Source organism: Zootoca vivipara, chromosome 15, assembly GCF_965207765.1.
Source record: "Zootoca vivipara chromosome 15, rZooViv2.hap1.1, whole genome shotgun sequence".
Lineage (NCBI taxonomy): Eukaryota > Metazoa > Chordata > Lepidosauria > Squamata > Lacertidae > Zootoca > Zootoca vivipara.
In genome coordinates, this window is record NC_142598.1 from 12444546 (window position 1) to 12462448 (window position 17903).

Here is a 17903-nt window from a genome sequence, read left to right on the forward strand (position 1 = left end):
CCGGAAAGCTGTCTGTGGACAAACGCTGGCTCCCTCGGCCTGAAAGCGAGATGAGTGCCACAACCCCATGGTCGCCTTTGACTGGACTTAACCGTCCAGGGGTCCTTAGCTACACACACACACACACACACACACACACACACACACACACACACACCTACATGTTAATATAATATATGTATTTGGCTTTCTAGCTAATTGTTGGGTAACCAGATGAGCACATGGGGTAAGGAGAGCTTCCTTGCAATGCAGGCATGTACATGTCCCTACTTTTGTGAGTATACATCTAGGAAAACAGCTCTATAATGCTTACATATTATATTATGAGTTGCCCAATCTGGTGACTGTGAAAAAATACTGGTCTTAAGTGGCCATGGGAAGCGAATTACCATACTCAGCTCATTAAAATATTGCTTTTCTGTACAAAAAAAAATCAATGCGCTTAATAACGGCACCTCTTTCTTTCCAAGACTGCTGCCATGGCATCAGATGTGATGGAAACTCTTGGGAAGCCTGGGCAATACACTCTCTTTGCTCCTACCAATGAAGCTTTTGAGAAACTTCCACGCGGAGTCTTAAACAGGATTATGAACGACAAGGTGGCTGCTAAAGGTATTTCTGTAAAGTTGATATTGTGGAAAAAGAGAAAGAGACAATCCATTTCACAGCTTTGGAAAGCAATAGTATGTGCAATTATTTTGAACCCAACTCTGTTCCAGGAGGCATGACAACTGCCTCTAATAAGTGAGATAAGTTAGGGTTGCCGAATGTTGCGATTTTGCCCCAAAAGCTCAACAAAGTTTCTGTCTGGATTTTCACTGTTTGAAATATGGCAACCCTAGATAAGTAATAAATAGCTGTTGAGTCTGCCTTCTTTGTAGGGGAGCCTGGAGTATTGCCCTCCCATTTGCAGCAGCACTTCCCAACACATTCTTTGGATTGTTCCTCTTCAAAACCCTGGGCTCATCCACACGTTTGCCTGACCAGTATTTTGGTCATTTTGTGTATCAATGAATTCCCCAGGGTCTGAGAGCTTTTCTCGCTGTTCCGCAGCTGTGCCTTGCGAAAATCCAATTTTACCTGCTGAAATAAACCTTATCAAATGTGCAAAAGAAAATCCGAAGGGAGATTTTGCTCAGCCAAGCTTCAATTCAATGGGTGAGGTCGGATTTTCGCAAGGCACAGCTGCGGAGAAAATGAGAAAAGCACTCAAAACTGGGGGTTTAAGTACGCTTTGGTTTGAGTACTTTCAGTTTAAGTACTCCACGGACCCGTCTGGAACGGATTCATCCACTTTCCATTACTTTCAATGGGAAAGTTCGCTTCAGTTTATGAACGCTTCAGTTTATGAACAGACTTCCGGAACCAATTGTGTTCATAAACCGAGGTACCGCTGTACTTAGAAAGACAACCTTTCAAACATGTCCTTTTTAGGAAAATAATAGCACCAATGAGACATTAATGTTCACCTCTTGAATATGCCTTATGTTCTATTGTGCTTTGAGCAGAAGAAGTTGACGAAGCTGTAACAGCACCTTTCAGTGTAATTGGTGCGTCTGCTGAGGATACGAAACCTAACCAACTAAGCTCTAGTAAATGAAACTTCCTGCATTTGAAATGCGCTCAGAACTACTCAAGTGGTATACTTTTGTATCCCATAAACATTTACGTTCTATAAAACAAAAGGGAAGTCCCATTAGAATCTTTACAACTAACGGTTACTGCAAGTTACAGCTTGCATCTGTTCTTCTCATTAAGAAAGGGCAGTTGATACATAGACTGTGTAGGAGTAAGCATTTTCCTTGCTTCATATGTCAAAAGAAAAAGAAAGGGAGGATCTCAAGGGAGTCATGCTTAGCTTTAGCAACAGGATATCTGGAAGTGCTCACGAGAAACCATCTCTCAAATGCTATCTTCCTTCTATAAGCTTGCCACAATCTCATTTGATTGAAAATAACATTTCTGCTCCAATTGTTTTAATCATGTCATAACCTTCCCCTTCCCCTTCCCCTGGCGTCTAACCATGTATGTGTAATTCCTTTGTTTATTTGGTGCAGTTGCATGTTGCCCGATAACACAAAGTTCTCTGGGCAGCTTATAATAATACAGTGCTACCTTGGTTCTTAAACTTAATCCGTTCCAGATGCCCGTTCCAAAACCAAAGCGTTCCAAAACCAAGGTGCGCTTTCCCATAGAAAGTAATGCAAAATGAATTAATCCATTCCAGACTTTTAAAAAACAACCCCAAAACAGCATTTTGACATGAATTTTACTATCTAACTAGACCATTGATCCATAAAATGAAAGCAATAATCAATGGACTGTACTATAAAATAAATAAAACAATATTGTAGATGATAAAAATAAAAAATATTTTTTGTTTCTTACCTGCACTGATGATAGTCATTGTTTGGATGGGGGGCTTTTATCCATCTCCACAATGACACAGTCAATCAATCTGACCTGGGTTCCACACAGTCACAAAAACAAATTAACCGAAAAAGCCTCAAAAATAAAAATGCAAAATTAATAGCAAAAACAAAAGCACCATACTTAATCAGTTCCAGAAGTTCGTTTGACTTCCAAAATGTTCAAAAACCAGGGCATAGCTTCTGATTGGTGCAGGTGCCCCGGAAACAACAGCTGACAGCCACATCAAATGTTAAGCTTCTGAAAAACGTTTGAAAACCAGAATACTTACTTCCAGGTTTTTGGAGTTTGAGAACCAAAGCGTTTGAGAACCAAGGCGTTTGAGAACCAAGGTACCACTGTAATAATAATAAAACCCTGAAACTAAAAAATAAGCAACTCAGGACCGCAATACCTCAAGGACTGCCTCTCTCCATATGAACTGGCCCATACCTTGAGATCAGCCTCTGAGACCCTTCTTCGTGTGCCTCCTCCATGAGAGGTCCCAAGGTGGCAACACGAGAACAGGCCTTTTCTGCAGTGGCTCCCCATTTGTGGAATGCTCTCCCCAGGGAGGCTCGCCAGGCGCCTTCATTAAACTCCTTTAGAGGCCTGGCGAAAACCTTCCTCTTCATCCAGACCTTTGGTTGATTGACATCCGATGCCCTTCTAAATGAGTTGTGGGAGGGAGAATTATTGGTTTGCTGTTGTTGTTGTTTTTACTACAAATTTTGTGGGTTTTATATTGCGATTTTATGTTGTGAAGCGCCCTGAGATCTGCGGATGAGGGGTGTTAATTCATATTTAATAAATAATAAGAAACCATAGCAGTATTAAAATCAAAACCAAATAAATACAACAACAAAAAGAGCACAATTGTCCCCAAATTATAAACTCAGACATCCAGGTTGCTTTGAAGGCCTGGGTAAACAGAAAGGTTTGCCTGACCCAAAATATGGTGGCAGGCAAACCTTTCTGAGAAGATGATTCCATACCCGGGGTGCCACTACCAGGAAGGTTGTATCCCTCATAATTACCTTCCTGACTTCAACAGGAGCAGGATTTCTTAAGATTTCAAGCAGGTACATTTGGAAGAAGGTGGTCTTTTAAGAAACCTGGTATTTCAAGGAAGGCATCAGTTTAGAACTCTCTGAGGAGAAAGCAACCTCTCCCATGAGAATTCTCTAGCAGAGCCATTTCCAAATCAAACTGAGGGGTTTTTGACCATGACTAAAGCACTGTCCCTGATAACATTCCAAGACTAAAGCACTGTTCCTGAGAAATTTCTAGTAAAGAAGGGAAAATACAAAGTCAGATGTTTAAGTTAGAGAAGTGCCTTGGCAGTTTACCTAGGCGTCAGGTCTAGTTGTTGGTCTGGCTGTCGATTTTATAACTCACTCAGTTGGCTTTTTTATCTCAGTGGGACCATGCGCCTCTTCAAGATTGGCAGGAAAAGGCTGGAAATGCCTTTAGCCTTACCACTTCTCTAGTAACACCTTTGCCACATGCCAGCTGAGAACCGTCTTACCGGGAGGGAATTCCCAGCTGGGCCTGTTAGATCAATTACCCCACTTGGCACCACAGAAAGTGCTGCATAAAAGGTGGGAAAAGAGTGAAGCTTTCTTTTCCATGTTATCACAAAGCACCAGAAGCACACGGATATTTTAAAGAAAAAAAGAGGGAGTAGCTTCACACTAAAATAGGTAGATGTGGTTGGGGGATAAAATTGATTCTATGGTTACCGACTGACTGGCCGCTAGCCTATTTTGGCCATCAAAAAGGAATAAGTTGGAGAGCAAAAAGAGAAATGTGACCACATTTTGGTGTTGTTGTTGTTGTTGTTGTTGTTGTTGTTGTTGTTGTTGTTTTTAGGGCTGCCTCTATTATGAGGAGTCAATTAGTGTGCTTATTACATGTTTACAATTGTAGGGGAGATTTGGACTTGCTTCCTCAAGTACCAAAATATCTTAGATCATCGCTGACTTTTAAGTGCACTGTAAAGAAAGGTTCAGGTCAAATATTGGTCTCCAGGCAATTCGCATTTTAAATATTTTGTTGTTTAGTCGTGTCCGACTCTTCGTGACCCCATGGACCAGAGCACGCCAGGCACTCCTGTCTTCCACTGCCTCCCGCAGTTTGGTCAAACTCATGTTCGTAGCTTCAAGAACACTGTCCAACCATCTCGTCCTCTGTCGTTCCCTTCTCCTAGTGCCCTCAATCTTTCCCAACATCAAGGTCTTTTCCAGGGAGTCTTCTCTTCTCTTGAGGTGGCCAAAGTATTGGAGCCTCAGCTTCAGGATCTGTCCTTTCAGTGAGCACTCAGGGCCGATTTCCTTCAGAATGGATAGGTTTGATCTTCTTGCAGTCCATGGGACTCTCAAGAGCAGGCATCCCCAAACTGCAGCCCTCCAGATGTTTGGGCCTACAACTCCCATGATCCCTAGCTAACAGGACCAGTGATCAGGGATGATGGGAATTGTAGTCCAAAACATCTGGAGGGCCGAAGTTTGGGGATGCCTGCTCAAGAGTCTCCTCCAGCACCATAATTGAAAAGCATCAATTCTTTGGCGATCAGCCTTCTTTATGGTCCAGCTCTCACTTCCATACATCACTACTGGGAAAACCATAGCTTTAACTATACGGACCTTTGTCGGCAAGGTGATGTCTCTGCTTTTTAAGATGCTGTCTAGGTTTATTTTAAATATAGGGATCATATTATTTGATGAAGGGCTCGTGAGTTTCGCTGTCATGATAGATGTAATAACCTATTAATATAATCCAGAGCTATTATTATGTTATAATAGTGGCAATGGCTAGACTAGTTTCAACAGCCTTGTTGAGAGACAACCAAGTTTAAAATTCCCTGTCCAAAGAACCTCATTAGACTGGCTCCCTCACAGTGTTCCAGAAACTGGACGAAGACTTGTTATGCCACACAGGGGCTAGTGGGGTTCCTGTGTATTGCTTTCTCCTGTGGCTTCTGCTTTTGAATTCAGATGCTGAGTTCATCATAGTATGTTAGGGTTGTGACATTGTGCATTGCTACTTGGGAAACCTGCGGTGTGAACGTGTAGGGCAGGGGTGGCCAACTCCGAAGAGACTGTGATCTACTCACAAAGTTAAAAACTGGCAGTGATCTACCCCCTTTGGGGGGGTTCAGGTCAAAGTTGTTGAGATTTTTTTAGGAAGGAGGAAGGCCCATTTTTTAGGGGTTCAGGTCAGAGTTGTTGAGCTTTTCTGAGGTGGGAGGAAAGCCCTGTTTGGGGTGTGTGTGTGAAGGGCTAAAATGTTGAGCATTTTTTTAGGGGATCCAGAGCTTATTTTTGGGGAGCCAGGGATCTACCAGTGATCTACCACAGACATCCAGTGATCTACCGGTAGATCACGATCTATCCGTTGGACATGCCTGGTGTAGGGTTATTGGCCAAATGCGATTGGGTTTGAGATTCATGTACAGTGGTACCTCGGTTTATGAACACAATTGGTTCCGGAAGTCTGTTCATAAACTGAAGCGAACTTTCCCATTGAAAGTAATGGAAAGTGGATTAATCTGTTCCAGATGGTCCGCGGAGTACTTAAACTGAAGCGTTCATAAACTGAAGCGAACTTTCCCATTGAAAGTAATGGAAAGTGGATTAATACGTTCCAGATGGGTCCGCGGAGTACTTAAACTGAAGCGTTCATAAACTGAACCATGGGTGTAATTGGTTCCGGAAGTCTGTTCATAAACTGAAGCGTTCATAAACTGAAGCGAACTTTCCCATTGAAAGTAATGGAAAATGAATTAATCCGTTCCAGATGGGTCTGCGGCGTTCATAAACCGAAAATTCATAAACTGAGGTGTTCATAAACCGAGGTTCCACTGTACTAGAAAAAGTTGTTGTTAATTTATATACTGCCCTTCATCCGAAGATCTCAGGGCAGTTCACAATACAAAAATACAGGATAAAAGCACAAAATAAATAGTTAATCAAAAATATATATACTCCAAGACAAGGACCCCTTGGAACAATGCTGAGGCCCAGTAGTGGACCATAGCGCATGGTTTGAGAAACACTATTCTTGGGGTTTTGTGATAGTGGCATAAGCAGTAGGGGTGACAGAGTACTCAACCTGAAGCGTACTTAACCCGAAGCATGGGTGTAATTTGTTCTGGAAGTCTGTTCATAAACTGAAGCGTTCATAAACTGAAGCGAACTTTCCCATTGAAAGTAATGTAAAGTGAATTAATCCGTTCCAGATGGGTCCATGGCGTTCGTAAACCGAAAATTCGTAAACCGAGGTGTTCATAAACTGAGGTTCCACTGTATAACATAGTAGAATCGTGCAATCATAGAATTGTAGAGCTGGAAGAGACCCCAAGGGTCATCTAGTCCAACCCCCTGCAATGCAGGAATGTTAAGAGACTGGACTGTGAAACCAACACCATTCTAGCAGCTCGGTATGAAGTGAAACTGTCTGAAATAAGCAGCACTGGCACCTTTTGCCTCTCCCTCTGCCCCCCTCCCACAAACAGCAAGTTACTGATTCATCCCACATATTGCCACCAGAGATAATGTACAGGTCTTTTTTGTTTAATGAAACAGTTTAAATATATGTTCTAAATATCCCTAGCTATATGTGCCATTTAATGGTTTTGCTATTTTTCTGCTCATCATTTTGATTCTAATGTAAGTGTAATAAGTTGCAAGGTACAAAATAAAATTCACAATGAAATGTACATTTGAAGGGCTAAGCCCCTGTCCAAAGGCATATAATGCTTGTAAAGGTCTTGTTCGAGTGCAGTCCATACTCACTTTTCTAGTTGGAACAAGCACATAGCAAATGTTTCAACATTTGTTGTTTAGTCGTTCAGTCGTGTCCGACTCTTGGTGACCCCATGGACCAGAGCATGCCAGGCACTCCTGTCTTCCACTGCCTCCCGCAGTTTGGTCAGACTCATGTTGGTAGCTTCAACCAACCCTAAATGGCCTCGGTCCAGTATACCTGAAGGAGCGTCTCCACCTCCATCGTTCTGCCCGGACACTGAGGTCCAGCGCCGAGGGCCTTCTGGCGGTTCCCTCATTGCGAGAAGCCAAGTTGCAGGGAACCAGGCAGAGGGCCTTCTCGGTGGTGGCACCCGCCCTGCGGAATGCCCTCCCATCAGATGTCAAAGAGAAAAACAACTACCAGGCTTTTAGAAGACATCTGAAGACAGCCCTGTTTAGGGAGGCTTTTTAATGTTTAATAGATTATTTTATTTCATTTTTCTGTTGGAAGCCACCCAGAGTGGCTGGGGAAACCCAGCCAGATGGGCGGGGTATAAATAATAAATTATTATTATTATTATTCAAGAACACTGTCCAACCATCTCATCCTCTGTCGTCCCCTTCTCCTTGTGCCCTCCATCTTTCCTAACATCAGGGTCTTTTCCAGGGAGTCTTCTCTTCTCATGAGGTGGCCAAAGTATTGGCCAAAGTATTTCCACACCCTAAAGGTGTGTGGAAATCTCTCTTTTCCCCTAAATACTTAAGAATGTTGTTATGTTCCAATCTCTAGTGGAAATGAACGCCATTATTTACAAAACAAAAGGAAAACTCATTACATTAACTGTTTATAATGGCATTGTATTCTCTAAAACGTACCAGTTTTAGATGGTTGCAGCATGGCCTCAGGTTTCATTTGAGTACTTTCTGTTCTCTCCCCTGTTTAGCTCTGATGAAGTTCCACATTCTGAATACTCTCCAGTGTTCTGAAGCCATCATGAGTGGAGGTGTCTACGAGACCTTGGAAGGCAATACTGTTGAAGTTGGCTGTGATGGCGAAAGCTTGACAATCAATGGAGTCAAAATGGTGAAGCGAAAAGACATTGTGACAAGCAATGGTGTCATTCATCTAGTAGACCAAGTGCTTATTCCTGACTCTGGTGAGTCTTCTTCTTCTTCTTTGGTGATCACTCGTAGCCGAGTAAGATTGTCTTCCATAAACATGGTTTTAGCAGTGAGTCGGTAAGTGACTGTGGAGGCCAATTCTGGATCCTTCCACAGTGGGGACATAATTTCCGGGCGGAAGTTGGTCACGGTGAGGGTTTGCCGAGTGTGCCTTCCTCTTAGCACATTTCTCCCTTTCGTCCTGAGTTTGAGCGTCTTCAAAGCCCATGGCACCTTGGGCAAAAGCTGTTCTCCAGTTGGAGCGCTCGCAGGCCAGTGTTCCCCAGTTGACGGTGTTTATACTACATTTTTTTAGATTTGCCTTGAGAGTGACACACAGGTGACTTCCAATTCTTTGCACTTTCTCTAGTACTAACTGACCACTAAAATAGAGAGGCAGGTAGTCTCAACTAATTGTCTCTTTTGAAGAAGAACTTCAAAACTTATGAACTCTATGGATATTCCTTGTGTATCCTTTTAAAAATATTTGTCTGTTTGGCGAGAGTTTTGGAGCGAAACCTAACACTTGTCCACCCATTTCTTCCTCAATTTCAGCTAAGCAAGTCATAGAGCTTGCTGGTCCTCAACAAACCACCTTCAAAGACCTGGTGTCTCAGGTTGGCTTGGCTGCATCTTTAAAGCCAGAGGAAGAATATACCTTGCTAGCTCCAGTGAATGGGGCTTTCTCCGGTAGGTAGACCGACAGACTTGGTGGCACTAAAAATAACTCTTAAGAGATATCTTAATTATCTTCTTCAACAACTTTGTGAAGAAGTCCAACGTGAAAGATTTGAAACTACTTACAATCACTGAAACTCAAATCCCCTTGATAGATTTAGGATGCTCAGACTCTACAGATAAGTGTTGATCAATACAGGAAGATAGCTCTGTGAGACCTGTTGCTGGAAGTCCTTGGGGCCTCCATGGCTAGGAGTGAGTGCCTGGTAGTTCCAGCTATGGTTGTTTCACTATCATGGGACGTGGGTGGCGCTGTGGTCTAAACCACTGAGCCTCTTGGGCTTGCCGATCAGAAGGTCGGCGGTTCGAATCCCCACGACAGGGTGAGCTCCCGTTGCTCTGTCCCAGCTCCTGCCAACCTAGCAGTTTGAAAGCATGTCAGTGCAAGTAGATAAATAGCTACCGCTGCGGTGGGAAGGTAAACGGCATTTCCATGCACTCTGGTTTCCATCACAGTGTTCTGTTGCACCAGAGGTGGTTTAGTCATGCTGGCCACATGACCCAGAAAGCTGTCTGTGGACAAGTGCCAGCTCCCTCGGCCTGAAAGTGAGATGAGCGCCACAACCCCATAGTCGCCATTGACTGGACTTACCGTAACCACCCAGGGGTCCTTTACCTTTACCTTTCATGGCTTCAAATGGAGAGGCATTCCTGAGGAGCCAGTCTTATCAGCTGCTGGTGGAAGCACAAATGCTGGAAGAGGAGAGTCATTCCTCTGTTCCCTGATGACACACACAGACATATATATGCACCAAGACTGGCCGGACTCAGTTGTCATCACTACAGCCTGTGAGGACAGTAACAGTTAACTCAAATTCCTGGTATGGAAGTGTCTGGATTTGCTTTAAAAAGAGTAAGAGTAAGAGCAAGAGAGAAAATTTTCCCTCCCCCAAATTCCCAATTATGTCTATGACTGAACCACATCCACATCCAAGCTTGGAGCTTGGAGAGGCTCCAGGTGGGTACAAATATGGGATAATGAGGCTCATCTTGACCAAGAGAAATGACTTTCACTGCATCCCAACCTGCCAGAGACATAGTTAAAGGGCCTCCCTTCACACACAGTCTTTTCCCGCACCAATGCATTTATTTGACCACTCAAATAGTTCTTCATGCATCTGAATCCTGTGGAGGAACATGCATCATGGAAGTTATTGCATGTTTTAAAAGGAGGCAATTGTTGGTTTTTGCGTAAATAACAGATGTGAAAGAATGAGGCCAAAGCTGAATGGAGGCGGATAACATTTTCCATTATATCTGAGGTTATATGTAAAACTGCATGGACGAAACCTAATTTAGGCATTGTGTTCTATCCAAACTGTTAGATGACGTCTTATCTACAGACCAGAGGGTCCTCAGATTGATCCTGCAGAATCACATTTTGAGAATGAAAGTTGGCCTGAATGACCTCTACAATGGACAGTTCTTGGAGACGCTGGGAGGAAAGAAGCTCAGAGTATTTGTGTATCGTACGGTAAGTGAATTTTAAAACTCGGGAAACATTTATGACAGCAAAAGATTGCAACATGTTGGAACTGCTGGGAAAGGGCTAGGGTTCTCCAACGTAATCATGAAAATCTACACTATTAAGTTATTTCACTGTGCCTTATTAAAAAACATTTTTTTAAATTTCAGTAATTCTTGGACCCTAAAATTAAATCTGGAATCCTTGCTAAACCATTTTCAACAATTCTATAGTTAAATATGTGACTGTGCTAGGAACCTGGCAGGTACCAGTTTTGAAAGGTATTCTTTACACAGTACAGTCGTACCTTGGAAGTCAAACGGAATCCGTTCTTTCAATCCGTTCGACTTCCAAAACATTAAAAAAATGAAGTGCGGCTTTCTGATTGGCTGCAGAAAGCCCTTGCAGCCAATTGGCAGCCACGGAAGCCCCATCGGACATTCAGCTTCCAAAAATCGTTTGAAAACTGGAACACTCACTTCCGGGTTTCGATCGTTCCGGAGCCAATTTGTTCAGGAGCCAAGGCGTTCAAGATCTAAGGTACAACTGTATAGTTTTCAATATTTACAGTTGGAGAGATCCAATGCCCTTTGAGAATAAGAGTAAATTATGTTGCCCCGTTTTAACAGAAATTGGATTTTACCATGGAAACCCAGTATCCAAAGTTGCCCAGTGATTTTCCCTGCTCTGCTTGTGTTCTTAGTGTTCCTTTGATTTAAAGTGGGGCAGTTGCAATCTCTAAGCAGCCAGGATCCGAAATGTTTTCCTTCTGTATCTGGAGGTAAATCTCATAAGGAATGAGTCCATTGTTTCATCTCCCCAGTGTTACTGGTTAGCAGTCTTGTCCATGAGCTTTTGGCAGTGTGTGGTCTTTGGGAAAGAAGGATTGTAGACGGTTTTACAGAGAGGTGTAGTGAATTATTCACAGTTGTGCTTTTTAATGATGTCTAGCTGGGAGATTGACAGCAGCTGGGAAAATGCATGATTTAAAGCAAGAAACTTGGGTCTTTTAAGCCCAAAATGCATGTGGGGACCCATTTCTTAGTCTTTTACCATATATTTGCATAGTGGTTGTGCTCCTGTTGTGACCCACCTTGGACAGGCTGTGTCCCGCTAGTGGGTCCCAATCCACCAGTTGAAGACCAGCGATTTAACAAATTAGAAGAATAATTTAACAAATTAGAAGAATAAGATTGGAAGGGAGTTCCAATGTGTTGATTACATCAATGGAAAAAATAATAATTTGAGAGAGCAAGGATTGATGCCAGCAATCAAACTGACTCGTTGGAAAGGTGACTACTGAGCCCAATGCTTCTGAGAATCCGAGAACTGAGGCTTTAAACTTGGAAATGGGTTGCCATTAGGGATGGGGAAGAAACTTGATTCACCTCACATTTAAAGGCAAACCTACCTAACTAGCCGTTTCCAAAACAATATATGAGGCAAAGTAGAGTAATCCTTCAAAATTCACACTTTTATGAATTTTGCAGTACAGTTCACCAGCTGAGCAATGTCAAAAACATGTATGCTAGGCTAACGTTGTGTATACAAAAGTATGCATTAAGAGAATTGCTTTGCCAAAAAAATGTGTATATTTGGGGAAATTGCATACAAGAATGTGTGTGTTAAGAGTTCTTCACACTGAAATTCTGGTGTGTTTTCATGTGGATTAAAAATAGTAATAATCACAGACTGATGGGGAAATCAGTAAGAACTGAATTTAAGATTGAAAAAATGAGAAATTGCAAAATTTGCCCATCTCTAGTTGCCTAGCATGAATCATCTCTAGTTGCCTAGCATGAAAATTTGCCCATCTCTAGTTGCCTAGCATGTACCTGGCTAGTTGTACTTTAAAGAACTATACCGAAAGGGAAATCTTTCCAGATTCAGTTTCTCCCATCAATCCAAGTGTTTGATGGGAAAGGTTATCCGGGGAGAAGTGAGCCTTAAAAGGTAAAGAGACCTTTCAGAATATCGCAACCCTGGGAATAATCTGAGCAAGAGTGCAAAATTTGGGTTTTGAGAGTGTTTGAAGACCAGATACTTTTAAAACGGTTTCCTGTTCCTGCCTTGGATTTCCTCATGTCCATCCAGCTTAGCTTGTAAACACATTTGGGGACAACGGTATATTTCAAATACAAACAAACAACTGGCTTTAAGTAAAAATGAATTAAAACATTTCTGTGGTTTCTCCATAGCCAGGAGGAAAAGGTTCCTTCACATTCCCTCTCCTTGCTCCCTTGAAAGGTCCCAAAACAGCTCCAAGTTTTTGTGGACCAAAGCAAACTTCTTGGTCCTATGCAAACATGAGTAAGAGATTCTTTCTCCACTCCATCCATCTAGAAAAAAAGCTGTCTCATTCGTTGCTATACTGCACATTTTGTACAACCAACAGAGAACATTGGTCCCTGAAAAGAACATAAATAAAACACCTGCAAAAGAACTGGGTGAACTACATTTTATATAGCACAAAAGTTTGGAGAAGTTGCATAATCCACAGCTTGTTTAATATGTTTCCCCACAAGGCTGTATTTTGTGATACTTCTGTTTGTTTTTTCATTACTAGGCTGTATGTGTTGAGAATTCATGCATGGTTCGAGGAAGCAAAGAGGGAAGAAATGGATTTATCCACATTTTCAGGGAATTAATTGATCCAGCAGAGAAAACTCTACATGAAGTATTGAGATCGGATAAACGATTCAGGTAAACCATGAATTTTTAACCATATCACACACACACACACCCCAGCAAACTAAACAGACAATTATATACGCTGAGACTGAATGTTGTTGAGAATCATTCTAAAAAAATATAATCTCACCCTCAGTTTAACTGTTGCTGTTTTAGGCTTGGAGTGAAAATTGTCTAAAAGCACAATAAAATCCACAAAGTGTCATGAGTGGATGACTCTTGTCACCAGTTTTAGTGAATAGCCTGCCAATCTGTAACTAGAGGTTTGGGGGATCATAAGGTGAAATGATTATTTTAATACTTAGTAATTTAAGAAGCAAACAGTGGCTCATAAGTCCTCACTGAAATTTTAAAAGAAGAGATCCCAGGAAAACCTCCAAACCTTTCAGACCACAGATAGATGGATAGATAGATAGGTGATAGATAGATGATAGGTAGAGAGATAGATAGATAGATGATAAATAGATAGATGATAGTAGATGATAGATAGATAGATAGATAGATAGATAGATAGATAGATAGATAGATAGATAGATGATAGAATCTTTATTTGCATCATCTGTAAGCCATAGCAAAGGAATCAAATACAATAAAGTTCAGACCACAGTTGGAAGGGAGAATTCCAATTATAATGCTGTATTGATAGAAAAAGCGGCATCTGTGCCAATTTTCCTTATGAGTAACTCAAAGATACAGGAACTGTCTCGGTACTTGCATTTTGGAGCTCTAAATATATACTACCTCTAAATGTACTTTGGCAGATATATTGCGTATGCATGTGAATGTCAACTATTATCATGATCAAGTCCACAAAGCTGGAGGCAATACTGTGCTGCTATATATACAGTATACACACACACACAAACACACACACACACACACAATAATGTTCTCCAGGGAAAAAATCTGACTAGTAGAATGAATCATTTATTGCTTTCCACATTTTCCAGCCAGAAATGTTGGGTGGTATATCAGAAAAAGAGAGGTCTATATTTTCACCGCCTTGCTGTTTGTATCTTATTGCTCGCTGCTCCTATCCCAGCATACTTGTGGTGTTTTCTTTCTTTAGATTCAAGGTGAAGAGATGAAAAGCAGCATCTTTGCTGTTTATGTCTGAAACATCCCAGTAGAATTCAGTCATGTACATTGCCTAAATATAGCCAATACAGCATCCTCCAGATGCTGTTGGACTACCACTACCAGAAACCCTGAAAGCTGGTCATTCTGGCAGGGCCTGATGGGAGTTGGAGTCCTGCAACACCTCGAGGACACCATATTGGCCTTGGTGACCTCCCATCTGAACTGCTGTAATGTGCTGTATGTGTGGCTGCCCTTGAAGATGGTCTGGAGCTGGTAGCTAATGTGGAATGTGGCTTCTATATTGGTAATGGGGGGAGGAACAAAGGGACAATGAGTCGCCAGACCAGAATGTACTGCACTGACTGCCAGTTAGCTACTGGGTCCAATTCAAGGGGTTGATAATAATAATAATAATAATAATAATAATAATAATAATAATAATAATTTATTTATACCCCGCCCTCCCCAGCGAGAGCCGGGCAGCTGACATCAACAAGATGACAACAAAATGTAAAAGAAAGAAAAACAATTGATTAAAATGCGGATTAAAATACAACCCAGATTTTATTTTATTTTTTTTAAAAAAATGCAGCCTCATTTTAAAATGGCCCAAATCAAAACCGTAAGGGAGGGGAAACATAGTGGTCAGACTGAGTCCAGCCCAAAGGCCAGGAGGAACAGCTCTGTCTTGCAGGCCCTGCGGAAAGGTGTCCTGTGAGAGAGTGTTCCACCAAGTCGGGGCCAATACTGAAAAGGCCTTGGCCCTAGTTGAGGCCAATCTAGCCACCTTATGGCTCGGGATCTTCAAAAGATTGTTATTTGTGGACCTTATGTTTTGGGACCCAAGTACTTGAAGAAGAAGAAGCTTACCCAGTGTCAACCATCTCAGACCTTACAATTGGCAGGCGGGAGACCTTGGTGGGGTTTCCACCTCTGGGAGCAGCCTAGTTGGCGTTGACCCATGACAGGACTTACTTCTGGCAATTCCCCATTTGTGGAATGCCAATGCTGGTGAAGTGCATCTTGTTTCCTTCATTACTGACTTCCGGGAGGAATTCAGAAATATCCCTGTTTATCCAGGCATTTGATGGCTGAAAGACACTGTTCCTGGCAACCCTGAAATCACTAGTTGCGTGAATAGGTTTTAAACTGTTCTGAAAATGTTATTGAAATACTTTAAACTTGGTTTTAGATTTTTTTTTTTTGCACTTTTCAACGCTTTTAAAAGATCGTGATGGTGAATATGATGGTGATTGATTGGTGAATATGATGGTGATTGATGAGTTTGCCACCCTTCACTCCTTCATAATATGAATCTGTCTTTAGGGACACTCTTCTGCCTGTGAACACGTTCATCTGAAACAATAGGACAATGTTCCCATCTTCATGCAGAAACTGGGCAGTTGTCAATTGTTTTGTGCTCTCTTTTCTTCTTCAGCACATTCCTCAGCCTAGTGGAAGCAGCAGACTTAGAAGAGGTTCTTTCACAACCTGGTGACTGGACCTTGTTTGTCCCAACTAATGATGCTTTCAAGGGCTTGACTGAGCAGGAGAAACTGACCCTGATAAGTAAGTAGGTCACAAAAAGCAGGTCGCAGAGACGGTGGGTTTTCTGCCGTAGTCCTTTTCGATGTTGTGAGCAGCACCAGATTTACGTAGAAGCTAAACAAGCAATAGCTTAGGGCCCCACTCTCTTGGGGGGGGCCCAAAAATTTAAAGGAAAAAAAACTGGATGTACATTTCCAAAATATAATATAAAAAAGAAATAAAATAAAACCTACATAGAACAACAGTGTTTTGTGTTGCGTAGGCTCCTATGATGTAAGTAATGTAAGCCTGCTAGCCTGCTCCCTAAAATATCACTGGTTTGCTTATTTCTACATATAGCGTTGTATTTCACTATTAATATACTTCTCCTTAATTGTATTTCAGTTCAACAATTACTTGATAAAATACATATTTTGTTACGTGCAAATGGCGTTAGGTACCTATTACAGTGTTTCTCCGAAAATAAGACACCGTCCTATATTTATTTTTCCTCAAAAAAACACACTATGGTTTATTTTCAGGGGATATCTTATTTTTTTCCTCCTTCTCCTGCCGCAGCTGCCTATCACTATGTCTTATTTTCGGGGTATGGCTTATATTCCTTGAATGCTTAAAAATCCTGCTACGGCTTATTTTATGACTACGTCTTAAAATAGGGGAAACGGGGTAGGTCCATAAATTACCATGTAGCATATATTCAACAAAAAAAAAAAAAACAGCGACAATTTGTTGTTGACAAAGGACAGCTGGACATATAAAGCTACCTTCAGTAGCTTAGGGTCTCATCAAACCTAAATCTGGCCCTGGTTGTGAGAGATGCCGTGTGATTTCTCTTGGCCACTTTAGCTTCTCAAAGTCTCTAGGACTGAAAAGAGGAATACACCTCTTTATTCTACCAAGTTCTATAGTAGCTGCAGTTGTCTATTGAAGAATAAAACAACAAAGTTCCTGTTTGGACATTTTGATACTAACCATTAAGCCTTTACAATATAATACTAATTGCATTCATAGACCAGAATTTAAGCCTTTAAAGATCCTTGACTTTTCTTGGAAAAACATCCACTTCCTACAAACAAAGTGCATTCAATTAATAAGTGGATATTTTCCGAGAATTATAAGCATTCAAACTAATAGAAAACCATTTTCATTCCGCATAAGATTAAATGAGTAACTAAGAAGTAATGGGAGAATGCTTTGTTGTAAATGGAATAAATGCATGACATAATGACGTCTCCACATGAAATAAAAGGCTTTTTCTCTCCTTTTCTGCTTTTGGCAATACACACTTCTGACAGTCACAGCAGGAGTAGAAAGAATCTGCATTTTGAAAAACCAGGCAGAGTACACAGCAGACGATTCCAATACACATACAATCATGCTGAATTGGAAGGGAATCAAAAGAACAATGACAGTGAGCCAGGCAGATTTACGACCTTAAGCTTGGAGAATCGAGAGCAGTGATGAGAAAGGGGTGGTGGTGAAAGGTTTATCAAAAGATCCATATTGAAGACTGCTTGTTGTTGTTGATAATTTATTCATACCCCGTCCATCTGGCTTGGTTTCCCCAGCCACTCTGGGAGGCTCCCAACAGAACATTAAAAACATGGTAAAAGACCAGGGCTGCCTTCTGAAGTCTTCTAAAAGTCAGATAGTTGTTTATTTCCTTGACATCTGATGGGAGGGTGTTCCACAGGGCAGGCGCCACTACCGAGAAGGCCCTCTGCCTGGTTTGCGCATGAACATTAAATGAACTTCATCACCATACCTACTCCTGACTGATACCTGTGTTGAATTTCAGGGGCCTGTGAATAGGATATACACAAACTGTTGAAATAAACAAATCAATAATACACTAAAATCCAGCCCTAGTTGATCATCTCTTGGATTATTCACAGTCTACTATGAAACTCTGAACACTAGTAGTGGCCATAACCTTGTTACTGTGTATTTGTTTTATTTTTTACTTTTTCAAGGGTGAAAGAGCCACTGATCTTGTCAGAGGTTCTTGATCCCAGCTCAACTCTCTGATTTTCCTTGTGGGTGTGAAAAGAAACCCGATTTTG

General features: G+C 41.6%; 1 protein-coding gene across 23 annotated transcripts in view; it reads left to right on the forward strand.

Annotated features, from left to right (window-relative positions):
* POSTN (periostin) overlaps positions 1 to 17903 on the forward strand; it is a 53970-nt gene that overhangs the window by 14330 nt on the left and 21737 nt on the right. For all 23 annotated transcript variants that reach the window (XM_060269184.2, XM_088658956.1, XM_060269185.2 and 20 more), the window contains exons 7-12: positions 471 to 612; positions 8102 to 8314; positions 8874 to 9008; positions 10382 to 10530; positions 13088 to 13224; positions 15731 to 15861. In XM_060269184.2, coding sequence (XP_060125167.1) covers positions 471 to 612; positions 8102 to 8314; positions 8874 to 9008; positions 10382 to 10530; positions 13088 to 13224; positions 15731 to 15861 — 907 coding nt within the window. The remainder of the gene's footprint in view (positions 1 to 470; positions 613 to 8101; positions 8315 to 8873; positions 9009 to 10381; positions 10531 to 13087; positions 13225 to 15730; positions 15862 to 17903) is intronic.